Source organism: Oncorhynchus mykiss, chromosome 22, assembly GCF_013265735.2.
Source record: "Oncorhynchus mykiss isolate Arlee chromosome 22, USDA_OmykA_1.1, whole genome shotgun sequence".
NCBI lineage: Eukaryota > Metazoa > Chordata > Actinopteri > Salmoniformes > Salmonidae > Oncorhynchus > Oncorhynchus mykiss.
Genome location: NC_048586.1, coordinates 25263294 through 25279415, shown reverse-complemented (window position 1 = coordinate 25279415; position 16122 = coordinate 25263294). Strand labels below are relative to the sequence as shown.

The 16122-nt window shown below is 40.7% G+C and overlaps 1 protein-coding gene across 1 annotated transcript; it reads left to right on the top strand.

The window, feature by feature from the left end:
* Positions 1-783: 783 nt before the first annotated feature.
* Positions 784-5548, top strand: LOC110501615 (B- and T-lymphocyte attenuator). Its single transcript, XM_021579307.2, has 6 exons — positions 784-1200; positions 2793-3119; positions 3222-3263; positions 3362-3493; positions 3843-3880; positions 4039-5548. The coding sequence occupies exons 1-6, from the start codon at positions 1122-1124 to the stop codon at positions 4354-4356; spliced, it is 936 nt and encodes a 311-aa protein (XP_021434982.2). The 5' UTR covers positions 784-1121; the 3' UTR covers positions 4357-5548.
* Positions 5549-16122: the final 10574 nt, after the last annotated feature.

The window sequence follows — 16122 nt, the reverse complement described above, 5'->3', positions numbered from 1 at the left end:
TATCAGCTGTGTAACATATCTTTGTCTGCCCTTGAATAATATCTATTGAGGCAGAACGTTTCATGTGAAATGCATTTCAACAGTAGCTGTTGAATACAACTAGGTTACTTGTGTTAATAAATACAGTCAAGGATGGAGAACTGCCTCAGTAATTTATTCACCAGAAGATGGCGATACTGTAACGCTCTGTAAGTAGCTGAAGACATAAGTTGCAACTGTTAATGAACTCTGATAGTGACTGAATGGAAAGCATTAGTCATCAGGTGAATGTTTCTTATCACAGGTGGTGTAGGTGCTATAGCAAGTTTGCTGTACTAAGTTTTTTTTAAAGACATCCTACAAGGTAAAAAAAATATATATTTTGCTGTTGAAAAGCAACATTCCAAGTATAAATATAGTAAAGTACACACACCAAAGGGTAAAAAAAGTGTTTTTTAGACACATCTGCAAACTTCAAGAAGTAGGGATTCAAGGAGCTGTTCTGATGGTCAGGTTCCCTCTTGCTTGACGCACAATAGAGGAGCAATAGAGAACCAAAGAGGACCCCCCCCCCCCCCCCCCCACACACACACACCTCTAAATGGATTACAATACAATTGTTAAGTGTAGCTCAGTTGGTAGAGCATGTCGCTTGCAACGCCAGGGTTGTGGGTCTAATTCCCACGGGGAGACTAGTTTGAAAATATATGCACTGGATAAGGGTGTCTACTAAAAGTGTGAAAAGCTATATTTTTAACTGAGCACAAGTTTAAAGATCATTGCCCATTAAATTACCTACAATAATATACTGTAACCCACTAAAAATACATATACGTGTTGGCCTACGATGTGTGAGGGAGAGGAAACAGACCTCTAAAGTAGAAGCAATAGACAAGAGAGCTATGGTAGGTAGGCTCATATGTAGGAGGACAGGAAGTGGAAAAACCCTGTAGATGCAGAGGAGATAGAGAGAAAGAGAGAGAGAGAGAGAGAGAGAGAGAGAGAGAGAGAGAGAAATATTCAGAACATATCGTCAGTGTCACCACTCAACTCACGTGTGTAATCACAGGCGGTTTGCTCTAACTGAGTGACACGGGCATGACCTGTCTTGAGATCTCATAAGACATTGCATCTTTGCCCTGATGGACCCACTGTGGTCTGACCACATCCTGCTGGTCCTCTGTCTCCTCTTCCTGGTCTGCATCAATGGCAATGCTCAAGGTAAGATGTTTCACATCTTGTCACACATACTTTTTGTGTTACATTTGAAAGGGATTGATATTTGCTAATTTTGGCAATTTACTTAAAATTTCCTTCAACGGTATGCTACGTACAGTGCATTCGGAAGTATTCAGCCCATTTGACTTTTTCCACATTTTATTACATTGCAGCATTATTATAAAATGTATTTAAAAAAAAATGTTTCTCGTCAATTTACACATAAAAAAAATAAAAATAAAAATAATATTATTTACATAATAATGTGTCGAGGCACAGAGGCACAGATCTGGAGGAAGGGTACCAAAACATGTCTGCAACATTGAATAAAAAATGTTCCTCATCAATCTGCACACAATACCCCATAATAAAAAAACTAAAATAGGTTTTTAGAAATGTTTGCAAATGTCAAAAAAACTAAACAGAAATAGCTTATTTACGTATATAAGTATTCAGACCTTTTGCCATCAGACTCAAAAATTCAGCTCAGGTACATCCCATTGATCATCCTTGAGATATTTCTACAACTTGATTGAAGTCCATCTGTGGTACATTAAATTGATTGGACATGATTTGTAAAGGCACACACCTTTACAAACCAAGCTATATAATGTCACACAGTTGACAGTGCATGTCAGAACAAAAACCAAGCCATGAGGTCGAAGGAATTGTCCGTAGAGCTCCGAGACAGAATTGTGTCGAGGCATAGATTTGGGGAAGGGTACCAAAACATGTCTGCAACAATGAAGGTCCCCAAGAACACAGTCACCTCCATCATTCTTAAATGGAAGAAGTTTGGAACGAACAAGACTCTTCCTAGAGCTGGCTGCCCGACCAAACTGAGCAATTGGGGGAGAAGGGCCTTGGTCAGGGAGGTGACCAAGAACCCAATATGGGTTAGCCAAAAGGCACCTAAAGGACTCTCAGACCATAAGAAACAAGATTCTCTGGTCTGATGAAACCAAGATTGAACTCTTTGGCCTTAATGCCAAGCGTCACATCTGGAGGAACCTGGCACCATCCCTACGGTTAAGTTTAGTGGCAGCATCATGCTGTGGGAATGTTTTTCAGTGGCAGGGACTGGGAGACTAGTCAGGATTGAAGGAAAGATGAACGTAGCAAAGTACAGAGAGATATTTGATTAAAACCTGCTACAAAGCACTCAGGAACTCAGGCTGCCAAAGGTGATTCAACAAAGTACTGAGTAATGGGTCTTAAAACTTATGTAAATGTGATATTTCAGTTTTTTATATTTGATACATTTGCAAACATTTCTAAAAAACATTTTTTGATTTGTAATTATGGGGTATTGTGTGTAGATTGATGAGGGAAAATAACAATTTAATCAATTTTAGAATAAGGCTGTAACGTAACAGAATGTGGAAAAAGTAAAGGGTTCTGAATACTTTCTGAATGTACTTATTGATCAACCAAAGTCAGTCAGAGATGGGTGATGGACATGTCAAAGCGTGACTTCTCAACCGCAGTTTGAATATGACAGGTCTTCATGTTCATTTGTGTTTTACCAGTGACCAGTATGATCCCTATCAGTAGTAATTATGTCAATTGTTTCCATCATCTTTTCTCACACCAAGGCCCATGTGAAATTGAGGTGCCAATCAAAAGAAACACTGTTTGGAATGCTGTCCCTCAGAAACGGCTGACAATCAACTGCCCTGTAAAACATTGTGGGGAAACCTTACGTGTCACCTGGTGTAAATTTGAGGACGCCAACTGCAAACAAATCAATGAGACAGAGCAAGTCAAAATTGGATGGAAACCATTTGATAGAGGGTCAGAAAATCGTATTGCATTTTTGGATTTTAAGAAGATATCTAGGAATGACGATGGTTCGTACAGATGTGGAATGGCTGGGAAAAAATCATCAATTGTTAGCCATGCTATCAATGTCTCTGTCTCAGGTAACCAACAAAAGCTTAGTTTTTTCCTCAATCAATTGTTTTAAAATTAATAAAATACATACTCAGTTGAGTCCTTGTTGTTTAATACACTTATTTCTACAGATATCAACCTGACAATGACTAGCACAGCAGACCACAACACAAGTAGGACAATGTTTTATGAAATGACAGACATTCAATCACGTCACATCAGCTAGTGACAACTGTGTCTGGTGTTAAGACCTCTGTTTCTACTCTAACAGACAACTCACCAAATGCAAAGCATGATGAGAAATATCTGAGCTGGCTGCCGTATGCTTACATCTGTGTGGGAATAGTACTGCTGGTGGTCGTGGTGACACCAATCTCCTTCTTCTATCTTTATGGATGTAAAGGTGAGTAATGCTGTTACCCATTTATTACTATAAAAACAAAGAGGGTCGCAGACTCCATATGTATAACCTCCCAGTAACCAGGGTGAAGAAGGCACAGTGATGCCGAAACATTGGTGTTTTTTTATCCAATATATTACTGGAAGGTTATACATGTGGAGTGTGTGACTCTCTTTGTTTTATAACTTTATTCACTGTTAGTCAGCACCTCTACACTAAATCATATTCTCTTGGTGTGCGCCAGCTCAGGTTTTCTATTAGACCCATTTAATAATGAAAACTTTTATTGTGTACAAGGTTGAAATACAGCAAACATGTCACTTTAACTTTCTAAAATATACACATTATTCAGGACCAACAAGGTCAACAAATAACGGCATAAAGGAGCAGGTAAGGAAATCTTATAGCATCTTACTATTAACCACTGGGTCATTTACTATCATGACAAAACTGGTCCTCAATATACTACATTTGTACAAAATGGAAGCCTTGCTGTCCTGACTTTGTCTAATTGTTTTTCTCTGTGTTTAATGGAAATGTCCACACAGGCAGCACCATGTCCAGACCTCTCCTCCTGCTCTAAGGGAACCTTTGCATTATCACCATTCACACCAAACCCTGCCCACTCTGACAATCTATACAACAATGGTCCCCATGCCAAACACATCAACAGGGCATCGGCACACAGCCTCCTGATGACAAACGGAACTCTGCCTTCCTCTGACATCACAGCTGGAGGTCAAGGGTCAAACCACCTTGTGTACGCTAGCCTGAACCACCAGACCCCTAGAGGGTCCCCGAAACCCCCCCATATTCCAACCCCCCATGACGAATGCTCAGAGTATGCAGCCATCCGAGTCCACTGAGCCCATAGGCTCTGAAAGAGACCTCATCCAGACCATAACGGCAGAGTGCTGCTGACTGTTTTACTGTTTAAGTTGTCTTCTTTGTTGGATCTTCTCACTGAAAAAGAGGAAAGCTGAACATATTTTGTGGATGAAAATGTCACTCCTTGGGGGATTCATGTTTTTTTATACATATATAAAACTAACACACACTCTTCCTGGTGTCATGGAAATGTTGAGCAGTGTGTTAACCGCAGTGCAGCAGTATTTCAGAGAATAAAATGTGATTTAAAGATGGGGGGGGATCGTGGTGAGACAGGTGGGCAAGGGTTAGAGCTAGAGAATATGTGCTTCTGAGTGTGAACCTTCCTTCACGTCACACCTCAGAGTTAGAGGAGCAAAATAACACCTGTTAGCAGTGTGTATCACAAAGGTTATCTCACACATGATGATGATAAACCATCATTTGTTATTGACTATCAAAATATATATTTTAATGAAGAAACCACTGAGACACTTTGGTGATTATTAGTGATGATTTGGGGATATAACAGGGAAAAATAACTCATACCGAACATTTTATGTCCCTGTGTGTGACTAAGTGTGTGTGCCTGTGTCTATATGTCTGCATATGACTCACTCAGTATGAGTGAGTGAATGAGTGAGTGAGTGAGCGAGCGAGCAAGTGAGTGTTGGTGTATATTTTTGCACAGATGCGCGTGTTTGTACGCATGTGCTGGCTACAGGTTGGGGGCTTTCCATGGTTTATGTAAAATGTTGAGCCCACCACATAGCCGAAACAGTGAGTTGCTGTAAATAGATGTTCTCCCTCTTGAGAGTGTATGGAAATTCCATTCAAATGTTATATGAATGTAATATGAAAGTGCATATGACTTTCTCTATGGTCATAGGAAGACAGAGGTAATAGTTTGCATAACTGTAAAATGATGTGGGCGTGGCAAGATTGTAATAGTGACACATACAGTAACAAATTCCAATCTCAGTTATTGTCAATTAATTTGAAACATGTTCGTTTGAAGGCTACATGTTTACTATGCAACTACTCAATTACAATACAGTATCCTTCAACAGAGAATAGTGCCAGAGAAATGTCCATCATTTTATAAAGAAATTGCGACAAAGACCATTGTTACCACTTGAAGCAAGAGTGGCTAGTTTTTGAGAATACAAAATAAAGCTTGGGTCTAATATCTTTGGTCCAACACTGCTTCTGCCTGTTGTGTTCTGGTAAAACCCTGAGCGAGAGGTTACTGTAAAGTACTGGGGTGTTTTTTCTGCCCCAGATGCAGACCCTAACCTGCACAGGACTGGTTGTTTCTAGTTTAAAAACACAGCGCACAGGAAGTGCTGGGAACAGACCACCACCACACCAAGATGTTAATTTGTACTCAAAATAACTCACTACTCAGAGAAAGGGTGTAGCTTACTTTCATGGAGCTGCCACATCTATTAGCCTAATCTCAGAATAGGTCCAATACAATACTTATCAGTGTAACAGCTAAACAGTTTATTCATCCATAATGTAATCATTTTTGTGAGAGTAGAGCACTGACTGGTTTTACTGTAAGCCATTGCCTGCACCCATGTGGTTTTACTGTAAGCCATTGCCTGCACCCATGTGGTTTTACTGTAAGCCATTGCCTGCACCCATGTGGTTTTACTGTAAGCCATTGGCTGCACCCATGTGGTTTTACTGTATGCCATTGCCTGCACCCATGTGGTTTTACTGTAAGTCATTGCCTGCACCTATGTTGTTTTACTGTAAGCCTTTGCCTGCACCCATGTGGTTTTACTGTAAGCCATTGCCTGCACCAATGTGGTTTTGCTGTAAGACATTGCCTGCACCCATGTGGTTTTATTGTATGCCATTGCCTGCACCCATGTGGTTTTACTGTAAGCCATTGCCTGCACCCATGTGGTTTTATTGTATGCCATTGCCTGCACCCATGTGGTTTTACTGTAAGCCATTGCCTGCACCCATGTGGTTTTACTGTAAGCCATTGCCTGCACCCATGTGGTTTTACTGTAAGCCATTGCCTGCACCCATGTGGTTTTATTGTATGCCATTGCCTGCACCCATGTGGTTTTGTTGTATGCCATTGCCTGCTCCTATGTGGTTTTATTGTATGCCATTGCCTGCTCCCATGTGGTTTTACTGTAAGCCATTGCCTGCACCCATGTGGTTTTACTGTAAGCCATTGCCTGCACCCATGTGGTTTTACTGTAAGCCATTGCCTGCACCCATGTGGATGTATTGGTTATTAAAACATAAGGCTCCACAACCATCATTTAGTTAGATAAAAACAAGGACATTAGAACATGCTGAGACATGAGGACATACATTATACATTAAGGGGGTATCTTTTATAGTGTAAAGAAAGGCCATGATCAAAGGGCTAATGAATCTCCCTTTAGATTGGGCTGTTTGGAATTTATCCTCCTACTATGGGCATACGTCAAATCAAATCAAACTTTATATGTCACATGCGCCGAATACAAAAAGGGGAGACTTTACCGTGAAATGCTTCCTTACAAGCCCTTAACCAACAGTGCAGTTCAAGAAGAAGAAAATATTCACCAAGTAGACTAAAGTAAAAAGTAAGAATAAAAAGCAACACAATAAGAATAACATTAACGAGGCTACAGTTTAAGTCGGAAGTTTACATACACTTAGGTTTGGGTCATTAAAACTTGTTATTCAACAACTCCACAATTTTCTTGTTAACAAACTATAGCTTTGGCAAGTCGGTTAGGACATCTACTTTGTGCATGGCACAAGTAATTTTTCCAACAATTGTTCACATACAGAATATTTAATTTATAATTCACTGTATCCCAATTCCAGTGGGTCAGAAGTTTACACACACTAAGTTGACTGTGCCTTTAAACAGCTTGGAAAATTCCAGAAATGATGTCATGGCTTTAGAAGCTTCTGATAGGCTAATGGACATCATTTGAGTCAATTGGAGGTGTACCTGTGAATGTATTTCAAGGCCTACCTTCATACTCAGTGTCTCTTTGCTTGACATCATGGGAAAATCAAAAGAAATCAACCAAGACCTCAGAAAAAAACTGTAGAACTCCACAAGTCTGGTTCATCCTTGGGAGCAAATTCCAAATGCCTGAAGGTACCACGTTCATCTGTACAAACAATAGTACACAAGTATAAACACCATGGGACCACGCAGCCGTCATACCGCTCAGGAATGAGATGCGTTCTGTCTCCTAGAGATGAACGTACTTTGGTGCGAAAAGTGCAAATCAATCCCAGAACAACATCGAAGGACCTTGTGAAGATGCTGGAGGAAACAGGTACAAAAGTATCTATATCCACAGTAAAACGAGTCCTATAATCGACATAATCGACAACCTGAAAGGCCACTAAGCAAGAAAGAAGCTCCCTCTTCACGACTGTCTTGGTATGTTTGGACCTTGATAGTTCGTTGGTGATGTGGACACCAAGGAACTTGAAACTCTCGACCAGCTCCACTACAGCCCCATCAATGTTAATGAGGGCCTGTTCGGCCCGCCTTTTCCTGTAGTCCACGATCAGCTCCTTAGTCTTGCTCAGATTGAGGGAGAGGTTGTTGTCCTGGCACCACACTGCCAGTTCTCTGATCTCCTCCCTATAGGCCGTCTCATCGTTGTCGGTAATCAGGCCTTTGTCGGTAATCAGGCCTCATCATCACTCTTGTGTCATCAGCAAACTTAATGATGGTGTTGGAGTCGTGTTTGGCCACGCAGTCGTGGGTGAACAGGGAATACAGGAGGGGACTAAGTACACACCCCCGAGGGGCCCCAGTGTTAAGGATCAGCGTGGCAGACATGTTGTTGCCCACTCTTACCACCTGGGGGAGGCCCATCAGGAAGTCCAGGATCCAGTTGCAGAGGGAGGTGTTTAGTCCCAGAGTCATTAGCTTAGTGATGAGCTTCGTGGGCACTATGGTGTTGAATGCTGAGTTGTAGTCAAGGAACAGCATTCTCACATAGGTGTTCCTTTTGTCCAAGTGAAAAAGGGCAGTGTGGAGTGCGATTAAGATTGCGTCATCTGTGGGATCTGTGGGCGGTATGCTAATTGGAGTGGGTCTAGGGTGTCCGGGAAGATGCTGTTGATGTGAGCCATGACCAGCCTTTCAAAGCACTTCATGGCTACCGACGTGAGTGCCACAGAGTGGTAATCATTTAGGCAGGTTACTTTCACTTCCTTGGGCACAGGGACTATGGTGGTCTGCTTGAAACATGTTGGTATTACAGACTCGGTCAGGGAGAGGTTGAAAATGTCAGTGAAGACACTTGACAGTTGGTCCGCACATGCTTTGAGTACACGTCCTGGTAATCCGTCTGGCCCAGCGGCTTTATGAATGTTGACCTCTTTAAACCTGTTAAGTCTACCCTCTCCTTTTTCTAACATTCTGTTAAAAATCGCGCAACATTTCAGCGTCCTGCTACTCATGCCAGGAATATAGTATATGCATATGATTAGTATGTGTGGATAGAAAACACTCTGAAGTTTCTAAAACTGGTTAAATCACGGCTGTGACTATAACAGAGCGTGTGTTTCATCGAAAAGCGCAAGAAAAACTGGTCACTGAAAGCTGAAAATAATATCCATGCGCCACTTGCATGTATTGTTTAAAGGACACCAAATTAAATAGGGCCAAGGATGCAATTCCTACAGATTCCACACGATGTCGCCATTGTCGTCATTTTCCTGAGAGTTATTTCTTGGTCAAACGAAGGAAAGAGATTCCATTTCTTCCGGTCTCCGACAGGATGTTTTGGAGGAGAGATTTTCGACCATGATTTGAAGACGTGGAGCTATTGAATACACATCGCCCCGTGATCATTTTGATAGATTGTAAACGTTTACTAATACCTAAAGTTGGATTACAAAAGTATTTCGAAGTGTTTTGTGAAAGTTTATCGTCAACTTTTTTTATTTAAAAAAATGACGCAGCGTTTTGAAACAATGTTTTTTTCTGAATTACACAGTTTCCATAGATGGCTATTTTGGGTATATATGGACCGATTTAATCGAAAAAAAGACCCAATAGTGATGTTTATGGGGCATATAGGAGTGCCAAGAAAGAAGCTCGTCAAAGGTAATGAATGTTTTATATTTTATTTCTGCTATTTGTGTAGCGCCGGCTACGCTAATTATTTTGTTTACGTCGCCTTCAGGCATTTTGGGGTGTTGCATGCTATCAGATAATAGCTTCTCATGCTTTCGCCGAAAAGCATTTTAAAAATCTGACTTGTTGTCTAGATTCACAACGAGTGTACCTTTAATTCAATACCCTGTATGTGTGTTTTAATGGACGTTTGAGTTTCAACGAGTACATTTAGCATTTAGCGTAGTGGCATTTCCAGGTGCCTACTTGAGACGTCTGCGTCTCAAGTAGGATCAACAGGTTAAAGGGTTTATTCACATCAGCTACCGAGAGTGTTATCACACAGTCATCCAGAACAGCTGGTGCTCTTGTGTATGCTTCAGTGTTGCTTGCCTCGAAGCGAAGATAAAAGCCATTTATCTCGTCTGGTAGGCTCGTGTCACTGGGCAGCTCGCTTCTGGGTTTCCCTTTGTAGTCCGTAATAGTTTTCAAGCCATGCCACGTCCAACGAGCGTCAGAGCTGGTGGAGTAGGATTCAATCTTAATCCTGTATTGACGCTTTACTTGTTTGATGGTTCGTCTGAGGGCATAGCGGGATTTCTTATAAACATCCGGATTAGTCTCCTGCTCATTGAAAGCGGCAGCTCTAGCCTTTAGCTCGATGTGGATGTTGCCTGTTATCCTTGGCTTCTGGTTGGGATATGTACGTACAGTCACTGTGGGGACAACGTCATCGCTGCACTTATTGATGAAGCCGATGACTGGTGGTGTTCCTCAATGCCATTGGATGAATCCCGGAACATATTCCAGTCTGTGCTAGCAAAACAGTCCTGTAGTGTAGCATCCGCGTCATCTGACAAATGACGTATTGAGGGAGTCACTGGTACTTCCTGCTTTAGTTTTTTCTTGTAAGCAGGAATCAGGAGGATAGAATTATGGTCAGATTTGCCAAATGGAAGGCGGGGGAGAGCTTTGTATGCATCTCTGTGTGTGGAGTAAAGGTGGTCTAGGATTTTTTTTCTCCCCTGGTTGCACATGTGACATGCTGGTAAAAATTTGGTAAAACTGATTTAAGTTTGCCTGCGTTAAAGTCCCCGGCCAATAGGAGTGTCGCTTCTGGGTGAGCATTTTCTTCTTTGCTAATGGCCTTATGGAGTTGTTTGAGAGCGGTCTTAGTGCCAGCTTTGCTTTGTGGTCGTAAATAGACAGCTACAAATAATACAGATGAGAACTCTCTTGGTAGATAGTGTGGTCTGCAGCTTATCATAAGATGCTCTACCTAAGGCAGGCAATACCTCGAAACTTCTTTAATATTAGACATCGCGCACCACCTGTTATAGACAAAAAGACACACACCCCCACCCCTCGTCTTACCAGAGGTAGTGTCTCTGTTCTGCCGGTGCATGGAAAATCTTGCTAGCTCTATATTGTCCGCATCTTTGTTCAGCCACGTCTCGTTGAAACACAAGATGTTCCAGTTTTTAATGTCCCGTTGGTAGGATAATCATAATTGTAGGTCATCAATTTTATTTTCCAATGATCGCATGTTAGCAAGAAGAATGGAAGGCAATAGGAGTTTACTTGCTCGCCTCCGAGTTCTCAGAAGGGTGCCCGATATGCAGCCTCTTTTCCGGCATCTTTTCTTTACGCAAAAGGCGTGGATCTGGGCCTGTTCCAGTGAAAGCAGGATATCCTTCTCGTCGGACTCGTTAACTTCTTATGGCCGGGGGGCAGTATTGAGTAGCTTGGATGAATAAGTTGCCCAAACTAAACGGCCTGCTCCTCAGTCTCAGTTGCTAATAAATACATATTATTATTAGTATTGGATAGAAAACACTCTAAAGTTTCAAAAACTGTCAAAATATTGTCTGTGAGTATAACAGAACTGATATTGCAGGCAAAAGCCTGAGGAAAATCAAACCAGGAAATGGCTTCTATTTTGAAAACTCCATGTTCCATAGCTTGCCTTTGCTCCATTTAAAGATATATCAACCAGATTACTTTTCCTATCATTTCCTCAAGGTGTCAACAGTCTTTAGACATAGTTTCATGCTTTTATTTTGAAAAATGAGCGAGAAAGATAACATCGCGTCGTTGTATGGCCAGGTGGCAGCAGCGTTTTGTATGCTTAACAAAGTTTGGGCAGCCATTGCCTTTCCCTCTCCGACTGAAAAAGACAGTTGCGGTCGATATATTATCGATTATATATTTTAAAAACAACCGGAGGATTGATTATAAAAACATTTGACATGTTTCTATGGACATTACGGATACTATTTTGAATTTTTCTGCGTTGTCGTGACCGCTCTTTCCTGTGGATTTCTGAACATAACGCAACAAACAAACGGAGGTATTTTGGATATACAAATAATCGTTATGGAACAAAATGAATATTTATTGTGTAACTGGTTGTCTCTAGAGTGAAAACAACCGAAGATCATCAAAAGTAAATTTGATTGCTTTTCTGATATTCGTGACCAAGCTACTTGATGCTAGGTGTACATAATGTTTTGTCGAGCGATCGATAAACTTACACAAACGCTTGGATTGCTTTCACTGTAAAGCATATTTTCAAAATCTGACACGACAGGTGGATTAACAAAAGGCTAAGCTGTGTTTTCCTATATTGCACTTGTGATTTCATGAATATTAATATTTTTAGTAATATTATTTGAATGTGGCGCTATGCAATTCAGCGGTTGTTGATGACAATTATCCCGTTAACGGGATGGCAGCCATAAGAAGTTAAAGGAAAAAGTTTTTTCCAGTCCTCGGTGAGTAATCGCTTTTCTGATGTCTAGAAGTTATTTTTGATTATAAGAGACGGTAGTAGAAAAATGATGTACACAATAAGTAAAAAAAACAAGTTACACAAAACTCCATTTAAAACAAAGAAAATAGCACAATTGGTTGGGAGAATGTATAATGTTAGCCATGTTCTTTGATGCCATCACAAAGGTCACTGCCCTCTGACCTTTGTCCTTGTAACACACACATACATAAAATTGGCCCATGCTCTCATTTCTGCTTACACACACAGTAGTGGCTGTGTGTGTTTTATTTGGTGGACAAAGCCCTCGTTCAGCCACCAGAAGGATGGAGAGAACGCACTGTCGGAGGGAGGGAAGGAGGGAGGGGTGGTAGATGGGGGCGGATGGAGAGACAAGGCAGACTGGAACCGGACTGAAGGCATTCTTTATGACAGAGCAGAAAAGGTGTGTGGGAAGCGTATTACTGTGGGTTTGGTACAAATCAACCCAAGCAGCACATTAGAACACATATCTTAGTTTAAGGGAAGCTGTTTGCGTCACTGGAGGCCAGTGCAGCATAATGGGAGGAAAACATGAGAATCTTGGCAGATTCCAAACCTTATACTGGTGGAGCAAGTATCCAATCTTCTTGTGTCTACAATGAGCCTGTGAAAAATGTAACAGTTGATTATTACTTTTTAGTTTGATTTAGGTCTGAAGACACACAATCACACCCCCAGCAACGCTAGAGGCTCTATTAGAAACTACAAAAAAATTGGGATCTGATCTCTAATACTACATTTTCTGACAAATCTGTTCTACCTCATCCCAAGCCCAGAGAACACACAGAGGGCTCAGAACTAATAAACACTCCAACCCACCTTCTCTGTAGAACTGGCCTTACAGATTGATGCTGGACTATTTGCAGCTGTGAGTGTGTTCTCCAAAACTATGTGCCCCTCTCAAACCCCATGGCTCAGGATAAAACAGACTTGGAACAAAGTGCATATGGAAGCCAGATCTGTCCAAACAACAGCCAAGAGGAGAATACCTCCACCTTTTCCACTTTTTCTAAAGTTAATTCCTGGTGTACAGAGACTGCACCCAGAATTCCATTCCTAAGCCACAAACTCAAAACCCTCCAGAAAATGTGTCAACTTGACATTTTCTGTGTAAATTGCAAATGTATTCAATAAGCAATAACACACTACACCTATTTCTAATTTATTTATTTTACATTTCATGACATCATACATTTCTAAGCAACAGCATCTTCCTTCATACGGGGGGAGCTGTGTTAACCTTTAATGTGGTTAGTTGCATTTCTGCATGGACTGACATTATGAAAAGCATGTTATCTGGTAGAGACAGCACTCCACACACATATTCAATACTTAAACCCCAGATCACAGCAATCAATGTAGAAATAAACATCCAAACAAGTAGTGATGTGTATGACGATTCAGAGAAATACCAGACGATGCAATATGACCATGACAGTTTTCTCCTAAAAAGCTAATCAACCTTGACTGCTTCATGTCCTACGCTTATACAAGTTAATAAAATAAGGTCTGCATTTCAGGAAGCTTGAATCTGCAGAGATCTAATAATACTGATGACCTGGCCACTTTAAAATATGTTGGTGGCTGGGATCCAGAAGGAAAGCCTCCCCCTCCCCTCCACACACACACACACACACACACACACACGCACATACACACACACACACGCACGCACGCACGCACGCACACACACACACACACGCACGCACGTACACGAAAACACGCAGACGCACACACACAAACATAAAATACACACACACATACCCAAGCAGCCGAACTCTCTTCATAATGAATTCCTCTGAAGGCACCCACAGAATCTCACCATGGCGTATTCTACTGGGAATCACATCAAACCATCTGACCATGGAATCTGAAAAAACACACACACGCTGACTTTCTTACTCCTAACCACATTTATTATTCCTCAAATGGAATCAATGAGGCCATTGATCATCATAATGCTTCATAAAATAATTGTATCTGACCATAGAGTCTAACAATCTCTCAAACCCTGCTACAGTTCTGAGTAAGAGGTCTACAGTATGTCTGAGACCTGGGCCCGGATTCACAAAACCATCTTAAAAAGAAATGTATTCTTAAGTGCAATTATTTTTATTATTTACTGAAGAAACATACAAAAAGTTGCTATTCCTCAATAAAGTTCTTGAAAATGTTCTTAAGTTTAGTTTTTCCTCAGAAAATTGTTAAGAAGAAATGTGATTCTTGAAAATAAAGTTACTGGATTTCGTCTTGGAAAAGTTCTTAATTTCAAAAACCCTTGTCTTAAACACATGGAAGTGAGAAAATAAGCTAATGAAAGCAATTGAACATTTTAAACGTTTTATGGCTGCAGGGGCAGTATTGAGTAGCTTGGATGAAAAGGTGCCCATTGTAAATGGCCAGCTCCTCAGTCTCAGTTGCTAATATACGCATATTATTATTAGTATTGGATAGAAAACACTCTAAAGTTTCCAAAACGGTCAAAATATTGTCTGTGGGTATAACAGAACTGATATTGCAGGCGAAACCCTGAGGAAATTCAAATCAGGAAATGGCTTCTATTTTGAAAACTCCATGTTCGATAGCCTCCCTTTGCTGTATTTAAAGGGATATGAACCAGATTCCCTTTCTTATCGCTTCCTCAAGGTGTCAACAGTCTTCAGACATAGTTTCAGGCTTTTATTTTGAAAAATGAGCCAGAACGATAACATTGCGTCAAGTGGTCACATGAGTTTTGCTCGCGCAACAGAGTTTGGATAGGTATTGCTTTTCCCTCTCCTACTGTGAAAGACATTTGCGGTAGATATATTATCGATTATATATTTTAAAAACAACCTGAGGATTGATTATAAAAAACGTTTGACATGTTTCTATGGACATTTTGGAATTTTCTGCGTTGTCATGACCGCTCTTTCCTGTGGATTTCTGAACATAACGCGACAAACAAGGTATTTTGGATATGAAAATAATCTTTATGGAACAAAAGGAACATTTGTTGTGTAACTGTCTCTTGAGTGAAAACATCCAAAAATCACCAAAGGTAAACTATTAATTTGATTGCTTTTTTGATTTTCGTGACCAAGCTTCCTGATGCTAGGTGCACTTAATGTTTTGTCGTGCGATCAATAAACTTGCACAAACGCTTGGATTGCCTTCGCTGTAAAGCATAATTTCAAAATCTGATAGAACAGGTGGATTAACAAAAGGCTAAGCTGTGTTTTCCTATATTGCACTTGTGATTTCATGAATATAAATATTTGTAGTAATATTTATTGAATGTAGCGCTATGCTATTCAGCAGTTGTTGATGACACTTATCCCGAAACTTTAATCTGAAAGTTTCAGTACTGATTTATTTTAAATCCCCCCGCAAAACAATTGACCAGTAATCTCAGTAAGAAATCCCAAACAATAACTACTCATCTGCATTCACAATACACTAGGATCACTGAATACTAAAATGTATTTTCACTTCATTCAGAGTTTTCCTACAACCTAGGTCCATTAGGTTGTGAGAACCACATTCATCTTGGTAACATACTTTAGAATGGCACAAAGAAACCAAAGCAGTTACAAGAACAAAATACTCAGTCAGCATCACACTTCATGATATATATGGATGCCAATTGGGGTTACCAGAGGACACGGTTACGTTCAGAGCTGTTCTGTTAGGATGTGTTGTGATCATACTGGCCAGTATTCACAAAAAGTCTGAGTGGGTTTGCAGATCTAGGATCAGGTCTCCTCAGTCAATACTATCTTATGATGTAAAAGGGACATCTGAATGCATATCAGCACCTCTACTCTGAAAGCCATTGTGATTAAACAAGAGGTGTTGTGTTGA

Coding starts and splice junctions, on each gene's coding strand:
- LOC110501615 (XM_021579307.2), top strand. CDS start 1,122: ATGGACCCACTGTGGTCTGACCACATCCTGCTGGTCCTCTGTCTCCTC. Junction 3,120..3,221: donor TATCAATGTCTCTGTCTCAG/GTAACCAACAAA, acceptor TTATTTCTACAG/ATATCAACCTGACAATGACT. Junction 3,264..3,361: donor CACAGCAGACCACAACACAA/GTAGGACAATGT, acceptor CTACTCTAACAG/ACAACTCACCAAATGCAAAG.